Genomic DNA, 14430 nt, shown 5'->3' with positions numbered 1-14430 from the left:
ATTAGTCATAACAAGCTTATCTAACTAACGTTAGCTAGCCAGGTCAATTTGACTGAAATCTAACAACTAAACTGTACCAAATAGCCGTCTATAATGTTAGCTAACTAGTATATTCTGTAATGTTAATCAACAACACTAGGTAGCTACATATTTTAATTTCTCAGTGCATTTGGTTTATCTTGAACATGTATTATTTTCATCAATGTTATTTTACACGGGTCAGAGTTTGGAAAGTGCACGTGGACTTCCTTCCTGTATGACGATTATTGTTCACTGTAACACTGCTGATCTGTGCCACTCTTCCTAGTTGCCATCCATCTGCAGAGTAGTAGCACCATGATTGACGTCCCCACCCGGATCGTCATGAGACGCCTCCACGAGTGCTCCAAATGATATGATAGTAGCTTCTTGGATTGCATTCTGTGCTAGCAGGAGCCTTGAACAGGTTCTACTGCTCTCTTTGGAGCAGCAACATTCACTCCGGGTTTGGAAAAGCCTCGGGACAACCAGAACCATGGGAAACAGCTGTGTTTGTAGAGAAGACAGTGATGTGGATGATGGATCGGCAACTCGCGGGCAGCTCAGGCGAGTTGATCACACCGCTGCTGATCACCCGGAGGCACGAAGCAGTCGGCCCCGGGACCCAGTCAGACCGCCCCGCCGTGGACGGGGACCCCATGAACCTCGCCGGAAGAAACAAAATGTGGACGGGCTGGTGCTGGACACACTTGCTGTCATCAGGACTCTAGTTGACAAGTAAGTGTTTGCAATATAATTTCCAACTAAGCAAGTGGCCGTGGCATGCATAATAAACATTGCTTCCCTTCACAAGTGTAGTTGAATATTATGTGTCAGGACTGTAGTACAGTTTGTTTAGATTATGCACTCCCTTTTGTTGGCACTTCAGGCACTAACATGGTCATTAACATGGTCTTGAGGTTTCTATTTTTGTTCAGTGAGTGTTTATGTATGTATGCATACATACACACTACTAGTCAAACGTTTTAGAACACCCCCATTTTTCCAGTTTTTATTGAAATTGAAGCAGATCAAGTCCAGGTAATAACCTGAAATGGTACAAAGGTAAGCGGTAAACTGCCAGAGGTTATATTTATTTATATATATATATATATATATATATATATACGGGTACAGCATACAGGAAAGGAAGACCCAGAGTTACCTCTGCTGCAGAGGATAAGTTCAGTCAAGTTACCAGCCTCAGAAATTGCAGCATTGCAGAGTTCAAGTAACAGACACATCTCACCATCAACTGTTCAGAGGAGAATTAGGCCTTCATGGTCGAATTGCTGCAAAGAAATCACTACTAAGGGAAATAATAATAATAAGAGACTTGCTTGGGCCAAGAAACATGAGCAATGCTCACCTTTGAGCAATGGACATTAGACCGGTGGAAATCTGTCCTTTGGTCTGATGAGTCCAAATTTGAAATTTTTGGTTCCAACCGACGAGTCTGTGAGACTCAGTAGGTGAGCGGGCGATCTCCGCATGTGTGGTTCCCACCGTGAAGCATGTAGGAGGAGGTGTGATGGTGTGGGGGTGCTTTGTGACACTGTCTGTGATTTATTTAGAATTCAAGGCACACTTATCCGGCATGGCTACCACAGCATTCTACAGCGATACGCCATCTCATCTGGTTTGTGCTTAGTCCCACTATCATTTGTTTTTCAAGAGGACAATGACCCAACACACCTCCAGGTTGTGAAAGGGCTATTTGATCAAGAAGGAGAGTGATGCAGTGCTGCATCAGATAACCTGGCCTCCACAATCACCCAACTTCAACCCAATTGAGATGGTTTGGGATGAGTTGGACGGCAGAGTGAAGGAAAAACAGCCAACAAGTGCATATGTGGGAACTACTTCAAGACTGTTGGAAAAGTATTCCTCATAAAGCTGGATGAATGCCAAGAGTGCAAAGCTGTCATCAAGGCAAAGGGTGGCTACTTTGAAGAATCTCAAATATATTTTGATTTGTTTAACCCTTTTTTTTTGTTTGTTTCCACATGATTCCATATGTGTTATTTCATAGTTTTGATGTCTTCACTATTATTCTACAATGTAGAAAATAGTCAAAGAAAAACCCTTGAATGAGTAGGTGTGTGAACCTTTGAATAGTACTGTATATTCCGGACTAATTATTTGTGTGGATTGTCTATTACTGCACTGTTGGAGCTAGAAACATAAGGATTGCACCTGTGATGACAGCAGAAAAATATGTATGCAACCAATAAGATTAGATTTGAAGACAGATTCTCCTCTTGGGTTATCCAGGAGGGGTTCCCCAGGGATCAGTATGACTGCTGTTAGTGGTCAGATTTACGGGAAGGGTGAGGGAGGCCGGTGGGCTAGTTTCGCTCGCAGACAAAACGACAACAGTCGCACGCCCATCCATCACACTGCTCTCCCTGCCTCCGACTTGTCATCTGAATTTCGTTACTGCTTACACCAGACGTAACCAATGATTGAACTTCATTGTCACAAGATTCTCTATTCACCATCTTTTTTCTTTTCTTTTCTTTTTTTCAGTGACCAAGAGCCTCCCTACTCCATGATCACGCTGCATGAGATGGCAGAAACGGGTAAGACGGGTGTACTTATGATTGCTCATATACAGTACCATGATGTAATACATGGATTTCAGGCCAGACTGCTTAAGAAAGATACTGTAATTTTCTTCAGTAAGAGGAACTCTGTCCTCTGATGCTTTATCTCCTCTGTGTTAAATGAAATAATTAGTGAGTCCTCTTGTCAGCTGTAACCTACGGATATCGATGACTAGTGGATCTTAAGGTTGTTCAAGGCTCTTCTAGCCGACATAATGATGCTAATGCTGGCTGCCCAGTCAGTCCCTGTCCTCAGGCCATAATGTGCCTTTCTGCCTGCCTATTAGTCAATCTCATCTGGTCCTTCAGCTAGAATGTGTTCATTCTACATTAATGAGCCTTTTATTTTTGATTTAACCTTTATTTAACTAGGCAAGTCAGTTAAGAACAAATTCTTATTTATAATGACGGCCTACCAAAAGGCTAAAGGCCAGCTGTGGGGACGGGGGCTGGGATTAAAAATAAATCTACTAAATAAGTGAAATAAAACGCACATCACGACAAGAGACAACACTACATAAAGTGAGACCGAAGAGCCTTGTTTGTAACCTTTTACTATTCCCTGTTAAGGCTATTCATTTTGAGAACAAGACCCATGCTTCCAGAGCATTATGCTAGTGAGTGGCAGGTCTGAGCCTTTCTTTGGCTGGTATCTAAGAGGTGGATTTAGCATGGCCTAACTGGGTCTTAACTACTGTATCCTGCCCGCCAGCATGTCTCGTCCCCTCTCATTGCCACAACTGTGTGCTGTTTACTTTATAATTGCATCTCTTCCTTTGATGGTTGACAGAGTTGTAGGTTTGGGGCAGGGCAGTCAGGTGTTGACTCTCCACTATGGAAAGTGAAGAATGGAGTTATTCCTGGACCTTGTATCAGGGATAGGAGTGGGGTAGCTGGTGGTGGGATATAAAGGGTCACTAGTATTTTATTCACTGCATTTCAGATTTTCTTATGTTCACCAATGATGTTGTGGGATATCTGTAAAATACATCAATCTGCCTTAAGAGGGAAATACACAGTAGGTTGCATCATCTGATTACAGGGAAAGGTTAGAAATGAGTCAATTCTTTTGAATTGAGGATGGCCAGGAGGAAGAGAAACCCCAAACAATTCCTCCCTTTCAACAGAATTCAACCGTAAATGAGTTTCGGTTTCTGACCAGTTGAGTGATGATGCACAAGAAAGCCCCCAAGCAGACATACTTAAACAACCTCAAAGACCGCATATCTGCATCAAGTGTGACAACTAACTACAAAGAGCAATGGGGCTGTTAATTACCAGTTTTGCTCTCCCCTGCTAACCTCCACTCCCTCCCCTGCCCCATCCCCTAAGATGACGGCTGGTTGGAGGTGGTCCAGTCTCTGATTCGGGTGATACCACTGGACGACCCATTGGGACCAGCTGTGATCACCCTGCTGCTTGACGAGTGCCCACTGCCCACAAAAGTAAGTTCTGGGTCTCTAGTTCCCTCTAGGGCCTGATAAAACCTGCGTTCTGGAGAATGTGGACAAAATCCAGACATTTTAAAAAGGAATTCAACAATGTTCAAAATGTGTTGAAATGTAGGAAATCAACTAAATGTATTCAAGTTATTAGAAAATGCGTTCATTTGCCCACGATTTTCACAAGACGAATACATCAGTCACTTGTTTTTTCCCTAAAACGTTCCTTGTATTTTTTACCCCCTTTTTCTCCCCAATTTTGTGATATCCAATTACAATCTTGTTTCATCACTGCAACTCCCCAACGGGATCGGGAGAAGCCTCGAGTCATGATGCGCTTCTTAACACCCGCTCGCTTAAATCAGAAGCCAGCCACACCAATGTCTTGGAGGAAACACTTGTGGTGGGCCTGCAGGCGCCCAGCCCGCCACAAGGGGTCGCTAGAGCGTAATGAGCCAGGTAGAGCCCCCTCCCCCGGTCTAACCCAGACGACAGTGGGCCAATTGTGCTCCGCCCTATGGGACTCCCAGTCACGGACGGTTGTGACACAGGCAGACGAGGCAATTGCCTTACCATTTTGTGTATCTGTTAGCTCACAACCGTACTGGAGGACTTAATTAGGGGCCTCATGAGCTGGGCATAAAAATGTTTTGTCTGCTTGATGCCCACCAAGCTCTGCTCGAGGTATAATAAATGCTAAAAAAATCCCCATGTTAAGCTAGAGATGTTTTTTTTGTTGCATGGGCTGCGTCTCTATCCACCGCATCAGCCGATGCCGGTCTTCCGGAATCTGCGGTGGAAGGTGGCAGTGCTACAGCACTGTTTGTCAGACCTGGAGATGTCTCAAAAATAAATATGTCTTCTCACGGAAATGTCTGTAGCGTCCAAACGGTTTGGCCTACAAATTAGTATTACTATTGAAAGATGAGACTCCCACGAACACTATGGTGTACTCCGTTTTGTTCTACACACACACACACACACACACAAGTGTCACGGGGACTCTGAAGGTAACCCGGTACCTAGACGAAAAATTTATGGAATTTATAGCCAAAGGTATACAGGTAATTCCACAGTTAAAAGATTTAGGCTAATATCAGTAAGACCAAACTCAATGTTTCTTCGTGTTTCCTTTATACAGGGGTCCTAAAATTCCAAATCAAATACCTAAATTATCCTTGGTATGACCATCTTTAAAAATTGCATATGTTAGTTTAGTAGTAGTCTCGTGTCGGCAATGACATACCTAGATGTCACGCCTCTCTTGGAGGTCTGGAGGATTTTGTATTGTAAAAATGGTTCGCTGGCTGCAAGCGGCAAGGTTTTGATTGGATGTTACATTTCAAGAACCCTCCCCCCACATGCATGTTGTTGCTACATGTTATGTTCATCGCTGTTTTCAGATCGGGAAGGACACATTTTGCAGAGTGGTTCCGTATGCTAGTTTGCAACATTGCATTCTGTTATGAGGTGTCCTCTTTACACAATCGACATACATCAACCTATTTTGATTGGGTTTTAATCAGCGATTTCCTGACCATCCTTACCATAGACTGTAAAAAATAATCATCACACACTGTTGCACCTAAGACACTAATCTAGTGAGCACTATTGGAGCACCACCTGCTTTCTGGCCAAAAAATAAGCAAACACGTTTGGTGTTCGCCAAAGGCATGTGGGAGACTCCCCAAACATATGGAAGATGGTACTCTGGTCAGATGAAACTAAAATTGAGCTTTTGGCCATCAAGGAAAACGCTATGTCTGGCGCAAACCCAACACTGACTCCTAACCCCCCTGAGAACACCATCCCCACAGTGAAGCATGGTGGTGGCAGCATCATGCTGTGGGGATCTTTTTCATCGGCAGGGACTGGGAAACTGATCAGAATTGAAGGAATGATGGATGGTGCTAAATACAGGGAAATTCTTGAGGGAAATGTGTTTGTCCCAGTCTCAAATCTCTGAAAGGCAGAGGTTCACCTTCCAGCAGGACAATGACCCTAAGCATACTGCTAAAGCAACACTCGAGTGGTTTAAGGGGAAACATTTAAATGTCTTGGAATGGCCTAGTCAAACCCAGACATCAATCCAATTGAGAATCTGTGGTATGATTGCAGTACACCAGTGGAACCCATCCAACTTGAAGGAGCTGGAGCAGTTTTGCTTTAAAGAATGGGCAACAATCCCAGTGGCTAGATGCACCAAGCTTATAGAAACATACTCCAAGAGACTTGCAGCTGTAATTGCTGCAAAAGGTGATAGATAGTTATGCTCGCTCAAGTTCTTTTTTTTGTTCCTTGTTTGTGTCACAATAACAAATATTTAGCATCTTCAAAGTGGTAGGCATATTGTGTTAATCAAATGATACAAACCCCCCAAGAAAATCTATTTTAATTCCAGGTTGTTAGGCAACGAAATAGGAAAAATGCCAAGGGAGGTGAATACTTTCGCAAGCCACTGTAAGTCACTTCAATTTTCTGTCTTGCCCATTCACCCTCTGAATGGCTGACATGCACAATCCATGTCTCAAGGCTTAAAAATACTTCTTTAACCTTTCTCCCCTTCATCTACACTGACTTGAAGTGAATTTAACAGGTGACATCAATAAGGGATCATAGACTGACCAGGTGAAAGCTATGTCATGGAAAGAGCAGTGTTGCTCGCTCTGGTATTTTCTCCAGTGAGAGAGTTTTTGCTAGAAAGTTAGTGAGTGCGCTTTTCAGATGCTGAAATAATTTTGGATAAATGTGCAAACGTAACCTACTTTTTGAAGTGATTTGTTTTGACAATCCGATGAAAACATGACTGGTTGTGTTCATGGCACATTAAAAGGGTAATACATTTCTACAGTTAAAATACGTCTTTACTATTAAACTTAGGGGGAGGCACTGCATTCACATGAGCGCTACAGAAACATTGCTAACAAACGATGGTCTCTGGCTGGTGCGCATTTGGATTAAAGGGTAAATACTTATATTTTTTCCAGACCTCTAAAGAGGTCTCCGGATGTGGTATAATCATTGTTGTGGACTTAGAACATCCAATTTAGTTTTTCTATAAACTAAGTGTGATTTTGAGCGAAAACCTGAAAAAATGGGAAAAACCGATACCTGGAAAACCAGAAAGGAGATAACGGAATTTGGAGGAAAACTAAATCGAATTCTGTTTTTGGTTTTTTAAACAGATTTTATAGGGCCCTACCTGTAATGTCGCTACGATCCATCTTCCTTGCCTAATGCCGTCACAGTACTCTTAATTCAAAGCGCAAATTCCCAAAGCATGATTGTCCACTCCTACGCACTACTTGAGAGCAGCTGATCACAACAAGCCAATCTTATTGTCAAGTACAGGGTTTTTCTGCTGGAGGCCACCTTTTTTAGTTTATTTCTCTGCTTTGAGTCAGCACTGTACTTTTGTCTCTTAAAGATTCTTCTTTTGAAAAAGAAAAACCCACAGTCTTGGCTCAGAATTTTTACTCTCTATTGAGAGGGATTCAGTGTTTTTTGTTCATCTAGTCAGTGTAGCCTGTTGCTTTACCTGTTTTTTGCAATTTTTTTTTAATTTTATTTTTTTTACCTTTATTTAACCAGGCAAGTCAGTTAAGAACAAATTCTTATTTTCAATGACGGCCTAGGAACAGTGGGTTAACTGCCTGTTCAGCGGCAGAACGACAGATTTGTACCTTGTCAGCTCGGGGGCTTACAGAGAAAGTGGGTATTAAGTAGATTTGAACATTGCCGATCTAAAGGTTTTTCTGTGTTGTGCTTTCATAACAGTGCTTGTTTCCTTTACTTTGTTAGGACGCTCTACAGAAGCTGTCCGGGATGCTGAGCCTGAGTTCCACTGTGGCCCGCCAGGATGCTGTCATCCCTTCCAAGCACCGCAACACTACAGCTGTACTGGGCTGCCTGGCTGAGAAACTGGCTGGTGAGTGTGGATGCAACCTGATCTTCCTCATTCTCTTACACACACACCAACTCACAAAATATACAGTGTGAATATGTATGAAAATGCTCCAGGTTATTTGACCCTAGCTGCTCAACCAGTTTTTAGCATATCAAGTGGTCAGTGTGAACTGAAAGCGCTGATCCTGCAAGTTTGAGTTGGTCTGTCATGACATGGCCCTTTGCTCTGACAGCTCTGCTGAGCCTGCAGCACTGGGCTGTGGAGGGTGGTCAGGGTGAAACGATTTAGTCTGTCTGACATACCCAACAGGGGTTGCCTCTACTAATTAATGTAGGGGCGGCAAGTAGCCTCGTGGTTAGAGCGTATGGCCAGTAACCGAAAGGTTGCTAGATCGAATCCCCGAGCTGAAAAGGTACAAATCTGTCGTTCTGTCCCTGAACAAGGCAGTTTAAAAATGTATTTATTTATTTATTTCACCTTTATTTAACCAGGTAGGCCAGTTGAGAGCAAGTTCTCATTTTCAACTGTGACCTGGCCAAGATAAAGCAAAGCAGTGCGACAAAAACAAGAGTTATTAACCCACAACACAGTTAACCCACTGTTCCTAGGCCATCATTGTAAATAAGAATTTGTTCTTGACTGACTTGCCTAGTTAAATAAAAAAAATGTCTGTTTACAACCCAAACTGTGAACTACACATTTTCTTTCTCTGGAAGATCTGAAGTAGCCTTGGTGCAATCCTGTGCTTTTACTGTGGCCCTGAGCATTGTTTCTCCTCCTAACGCCCACTCCACATGTCTCATCTCTCAGGTCCAGCGAGCATTGGACTCCTGAGCCCTGGAACCCTGGAGTACCTGCTGGAGAGCCTGGTGAGAGAACACACAGATCTAGAAGATCATAAATTCTGTTACAAGCTGTCAATAGTCATGTACTTGTGTTGCATGTTTTTCTGTAGAATGAGGATGAGACCTTGTCTAATTTATGTCAATCTCTGTTCCCAGAGTTCTGAGGCACATCCTACTGTTATGCTCTTTGCCCTCATAGCCTTGGAGAAGTTCTCACAGACCAGTAAGTTTGTCCCCATCTCAAGTACAATGGCCATGAAACGGACAACTAACTCATATTTCACTGTTGCAGGTGAGAACAAGCTAACGGTGTCCGAGTCGTGTATAGGTGACCGGCTGGGGATTCTGGAATCGTGGGCTGACCACACAGACTACCTGAAGCGCCAGGTCGGCTTCTGTTCACAATGGAGCCTGGATAACCTCTGTGAGTAGTAGACTACATCATGTTAGTGAGGACAGTTCTCGTCCACATTTCCCCACACAACAGATTTCCCCACAGTGCTCTTGGCTTTAGCAGCAGTCCATTGTTCATTGTGTGAAGAGGCTTTAAGCTCTTTGCAGGGTGTGAATATGCACTTAGCAGCACAGTTGAGGAGACAGAGGAGACTTTTCACGTGTTCGTGTGAGACTGACTTATACCATTCCCTCTCCTCAGTCCTGAAAGATGGTCGTCAGTTCACCTATGAGAAGGTGAACCTGAGCAACATCAATGCCATGCTGAACAGCAACGACGTCAGCGAGTATCTTAAGATCTCTCCTAGTGGACTCGAGGTGAGGGGTGTCTATTTAGAAGGGCCGGGACAATACCAGTATCTCGATACTCATTAGTATCGTGGCAAGAAAACAAAACACGAAGCGGATGTAACTTCTTTAGGAAAACAGCCCCGATGTTGGAAACAAACATTATGTTGTCATCCAGAGTCACATATATTTATTTTCAAAGCTATAGCACAATATTTTACATACAGCAGGTTTTTAAAGGACCAAAGAGTTTGTTCTGCTTCGTGTTTTCATTTTTGCCATGGAAAGAATATTGTGATCCTGGTATTGTCCCAGCCTTACTATCTAACAAGCCTAACAGAGGAGTGGTCTTGTGACTAGAATGATCCAAACTCAACTTTCTGTAGGGGCACTGTGTTGCAATCACGATGAATGATTATATTTTATGTTCCAGTCATGGGAAAGGCCAGCATTACACTGTAGCCAGTTTATTAGGTACACCCATCTAGTACCAGGTCAGACACCCCTTTGCCTCCAGAACAGCCTAAATTCTTTGGGGCATGGGTTCTTCAAGGTGTCGCTTTCTAGCATTGCTCGATTGGCATCAAGGGAACTAACGTGTGCCAGGAAAACATTACCCACACCATCGCCACCAGCCTGTACCTTTGACACCAGGCAGGATGGGGCCATGTACTCATGCTGCTTACTCCAAATCCTAGCTCTGCTATCAGCATGATGCAACAGGAACCGGGATTCATCGCAATGTTTTTCACTCCTCAATTGTCCAGTATTGGTGATCATGTGTCCACTGGAGCCGCTTCTTACTTTTAGCTGATAGGAGTGGAACCTGGGGGGGTGTACCTAATAAACTGTGTTCAGTCGTGGCCAAAAGTTTTGAGAATGAATATTAATTGAACAAATATTAATTTCCACAACGTTTTCTGCTTCAGTGTCTTTAGATATTTTTGTCAGATGTTACTATGGAATACTGAAATATAATTACAAGCATTTCATAAGGGTCAAAGGCTTCTATTCACAATTACATGAAGTTGATGCAAAGAGTCAATATTTGCAGTGTTGACCCTTCTTTTTCAAGACCTCTGCAATCTGCCCTGGCATGCTGTCAATGAACTTCTGGGCCACATCCTGACTGATGGCAGCCCATTCTTGCATAATCAATGCTTGGAGTTTGTCAGAATTTGTGGGTTTTTGTTTGTCCACCCGCCTCCTGAGGATTGACCACAAGTTCTCAATGGATTACGGTCTGGGGAGTTTCCTGGCCATGGACCAAAAATATTAATGTTTTATTCCCCGAACCACTTAGTTATCCCTTTTTCCTAATGGCAAGGTGCTCCATCATGCTGGAAAAGACATTGTTCGTCACCAAACTGTTCCTGGATGGTTGGGAGAAGTTGCTCTCAGAGGATGTGTTGGTACTATTCGTTATTCATGGCTGTGTTCTTAGGCAAAATTGTGAGTGAGCCCACTCCCTTGGCTGAGAAGCAACCCCACACATGAATGGTCTCAGGATGCTTTACTGTTGGCATGACACAGGACTGATGGTAGCGCTCACCTTGTCTTCTCCGGACAAGCTTTTTCCGAATGCCCCAAACAATCGGAATGGGGATTCATCAGAAAAAATTACTTTACCCCAGTCCTCAGCAGTCCAATCCCTGTACCTTTTGCAGAATATCAGTCTGTCCCTGATGTTTTTCATTGAGAGAAGTGGCTTCTTTGCTGCCTTTCTTGACACCAGGCCATCCTCCAAAAGTCTTCACCTCACTGTGCGTGCAGATGCACTCACACCTGCCTGCTACCATTCCTGAGCAAGCTCTGTACTGGTGGTGCCCCGATCCTGCAGCTGAATCAACTTTAGGTGCTGGCGCTTGCTGGACTTTCTTGGGCGCCTAGAAGCCTTCTTCACAACAATTGAACCGCTCTCCTTGAAAATCTTGATGATCCGATAAATGGTTGATTTAGATGCAATCTTACTGGCAGCAATATCCTTGCCTGTGAAGCCCTTTTTTGTGCAAAGCAATGATGACGGCACGTGTTTCCTTGCAGGTAACCATGGTTAACAGAGGAAGAACAATGATTCCAACAATACCCTCCTTTTTAAGCTTCCAGTATGTTATTTGAAATCAATCAGTATGACAGAGTGATCTCCAGCCTTGTTCTCGTCAACACTCACACCTGTGTTAACGAGAAAATCACTGACATGATGTCAGCTGGTTCTTTTGTGACAGGGCTGAAATTCAGTGGAAATGTTTTGGGGGGATTCAGTTAATTTGTATGGCAAATAGGGATTTTGTAATGAATTTCAATTAATCTGATCACTCTTCATAACATTCTGGAGTATATGCAAATTGCCATCATACAAACTGAGGCAGCAGACTTTGAAAATTAATATTTGTGTCATTCTCAACTTTTGGCCATGACTGTACACTGGTATAATACTTGTGTTCTATAGAGATAATGGATCTGCCCTTTTCTCCCCTCCCAAGGCGCGCTGCGACGCGTCCTCCTTCGAGAGTGTCCGCTGTACCTTCTGTGTAGACTCAGGCGTGTGGTACTATGAGGTCACTGTGGTCACCTCAGGGGTCATGCAGATTGGCTGGGCCACCAAGGATAGCAAGTTCCTCAACCATGTAAGTGTTCACATTCTTTACTGATACACACAGCAAGCAGTGTTTATTCATGCTAAACTGAATGCCATAATGTGTGTGTTTCAGGAGGGCTATGGGATAGGAGATGATGAATATTCATGTGCATATGATGGCTGCAGGCAGCTAATCTGGTACAATGCTCGCAGTAAGCCACACTCCCACCCTTGCTGGAAAGAGGGTAAGTTCTACCCGAACTTTGTACAGGATTCATGTAGCTCAGAGAGGCAGGCTGTAATGGGAGATTACTGTCGGGGCCTCAGCTTACACACATTTGTTACTGAGCTAATGGCCCTTACAAGCCTATCCTTAAGCTTTACACTCATGTTGATCTGTAGGAGATGTCATCGGTTTCCTACTGGACCTCGGTAAGAAGCAGATGCTTTTCTTCCTGAATGGACATGAACTCCCCCCAGAGAAGCAGGTGTTCTCCTCAGCAACGTGAGTATACACACCCTACTCCTGCTCGCTCCCTTCTATGGACATAATCCACCCCACACAAGTATTCACATGCTGTACATTTCACTAACTCACTGCCACATCCAATGTCCTCCCTATTCTTCCACTTACCTTAGTCTCTCTACTTCATCTCTTTCTCAGGTCTGGCTTCTTTGCAGCAGCAAGTTTCATGTCCTACCAACAATGTGAGTTTAACTTTGGGGCGAAGCCCTTCCGCCACCCCCCATCTGTTAAATTCAGCACCTTCAATGACTTTGCCTCGCTGGCGTCTGATGAGAAGATTATCCTTCCCAGGTAAGTTTGAGGTAATGGAGGGAAATGGTTAGGCTCTAAATGATCACTCTGGTTGAACAACTGCACATTATGTGAACTCCTATGTAGCTTTTCATGACTGTGCTTGTGTGTTTCCCTCAGACACCGGCGCCTGGCTCTGCTGAAGCAGGTGAGCATCAGAGACAACTGCTGCACCCTCTGTTGTGACCAGATGGCCGATACGGAGCTGAGACCCTGTGGACACAGGTACAACAACTTCCCTCTTTTTCACCACTTGTACCTATGTAGCCATTTGCCTATGTGTTACAGCTCCTTACTTGGCCTCTGTGTGTTTGTGTCTGTCTCCTTAGTGGGATGTGTATGGAGTGTGCCTTACAGTTGGAGACATGCCCACTGTGTCGCCAGGACATTCAGACACGTGTCAGACTCATCTCACACGTGTCCTGACACTTCGCCTCCAAACCAGGACATGAACACTCCTCCCCAACCCTCCCCTCCTCCAATCCCAACCAATAGGACAATGGGGCTGTGCTAGGATTTGTGATCGGACACTGGGCCTAATTTGAGGAGGGAGTGGTGGGACCTGACGAAGACCCCCAGGAGAGAGACTGTAGGGAGAATAGAACAAGGAGGGGGAACCTTTCCTTTATCTGCACTCCATGGAGCGTTCTCTCTGTGAGGAGATGGGCCCCTCACCAGTCTGAGAGCAAGAAAGTGCTGAGAGAGTGAGAGGGCAGGAAGGCAATTTTGAGATATTAGCAGGCAGCAGCCTTTCCAGAATTGCCTCATCAATCTTAATGTCATAAACTCACACAGTATCTGCACATGGATCTGCCTAATGTTCCCTCAGGCTCTGGTCAATGTGTCCTGTGTATCTCTGCTCAAACGTTTTAAATGTATCTGTGATTCTCTTGTTTTCTGACTAAACGTAAAGGCACAACAACAAAAAGACTATGTTAACTCCCTGCTCAAACATACAATACCAACTGAGCACAGATTTGTCTATTACTCTCCATCTCTCACTCTCTCCTTTACTTGAAGCATTTCTGAGTTGATTGAATAATCATTCTGTTATAAATGAGATTGCAAAATTAACAGAAGAACTCTGATTCAAAAAGTATCATATTTGTGTATGTACAATTAAAACTAAATTGAGTTGATTGAAATTAAGTTATTGAAATCACAGTTAACTGGGATAATTTTGATTCCCAGGATAGCCTGAAGTGGTTGTGGAAAATCATTCAGAATCAGAGGATGTTGTCAGAAGATATCACACATCTCTGTTAGTATGAATGACTACATTTGGTCACAGTGCAAATTTGGAGGGCCAATTGTCTCCATTCCAGAAAATGAGTCATGGAAGAAATGAAGAAAAAGTGAAATTGTATCTTAACGTCTTAATGGAGTAGCCCCAGGGGTCCCAAAGATGTGATTTACTGATTGATCATTGTTTTCTGAATTGTGATATTTGGAATAATAAATATTCAAGTAACTGTC

At 43.6% G+C, this 14430-nt stretch overlaps 1 protein-coding gene across 1 annotated transcript in view; it reads left to right on the top strand.

The window, feature by feature from the left end:
* Positions 1-14430, top strand: part of LOC139394112 (RING finger and SPRY domain-containing protein 1-like) — a 15314-nt gene extending 884 nt beyond the window's left edge. Inside the window, exons 2-15 of the mRNA XM_071142174.1 lie at positions 308-756; positions 2548-2600; positions 3957-4069; positions 7868-7994; positions 8784-8842; positions 8975-9041; positions 9111-9242; positions 9474-9589; positions 12043-12186; positions 12271-12382; positions 12540-12642; positions 12802-12954; positions 13075-13179; positions 13284-14430. Coding sequence (XP_070998275.1) covers positions 395-756; positions 2548-2600; positions 3957-4069; positions 7868-7994; positions 8784-8842; positions 8975-9041; positions 9111-9242; positions 9474-9589; positions 12043-12186; positions 12271-12382; positions 12540-12642; positions 12802-12954; positions 13075-13179; positions 13284-13380 — 1743 coding nt within the window. The 5' untranslated portion in view covers positions 308-394 and the 3' untranslated portion in view covers positions 13381-14430. The remainder of the gene's footprint in view (positions 1-307; positions 757-2547; positions 2601-3956; positions 4070-7867; positions 7995-8783; positions 8843-8974; positions 9042-9110; positions 9243-9473; positions 9590-12042; positions 12187-12270; positions 12383-12539; positions 12643-12801; positions 12955-13074; positions 13180-13283) is intronic.

Source organism: Oncorhynchus clarkii, chromosome 1, assembly GCF_045791955.1.
Source record: "Oncorhynchus clarkii lewisi isolate Uvic-CL-2024 chromosome 1, UVic_Ocla_1.0, whole genome shotgun sequence".
Taxonomy (NCBI): Eukaryota; Metazoa; Chordata; class Actinopteri; order Salmoniformes; family Salmonidae; genus Oncorhynchus; species Oncorhynchus clarkii.
Note: the sequence above shows the minus strand (reverse complement) of the source record. Positions and strands in the feature narration are given on the sequence as shown.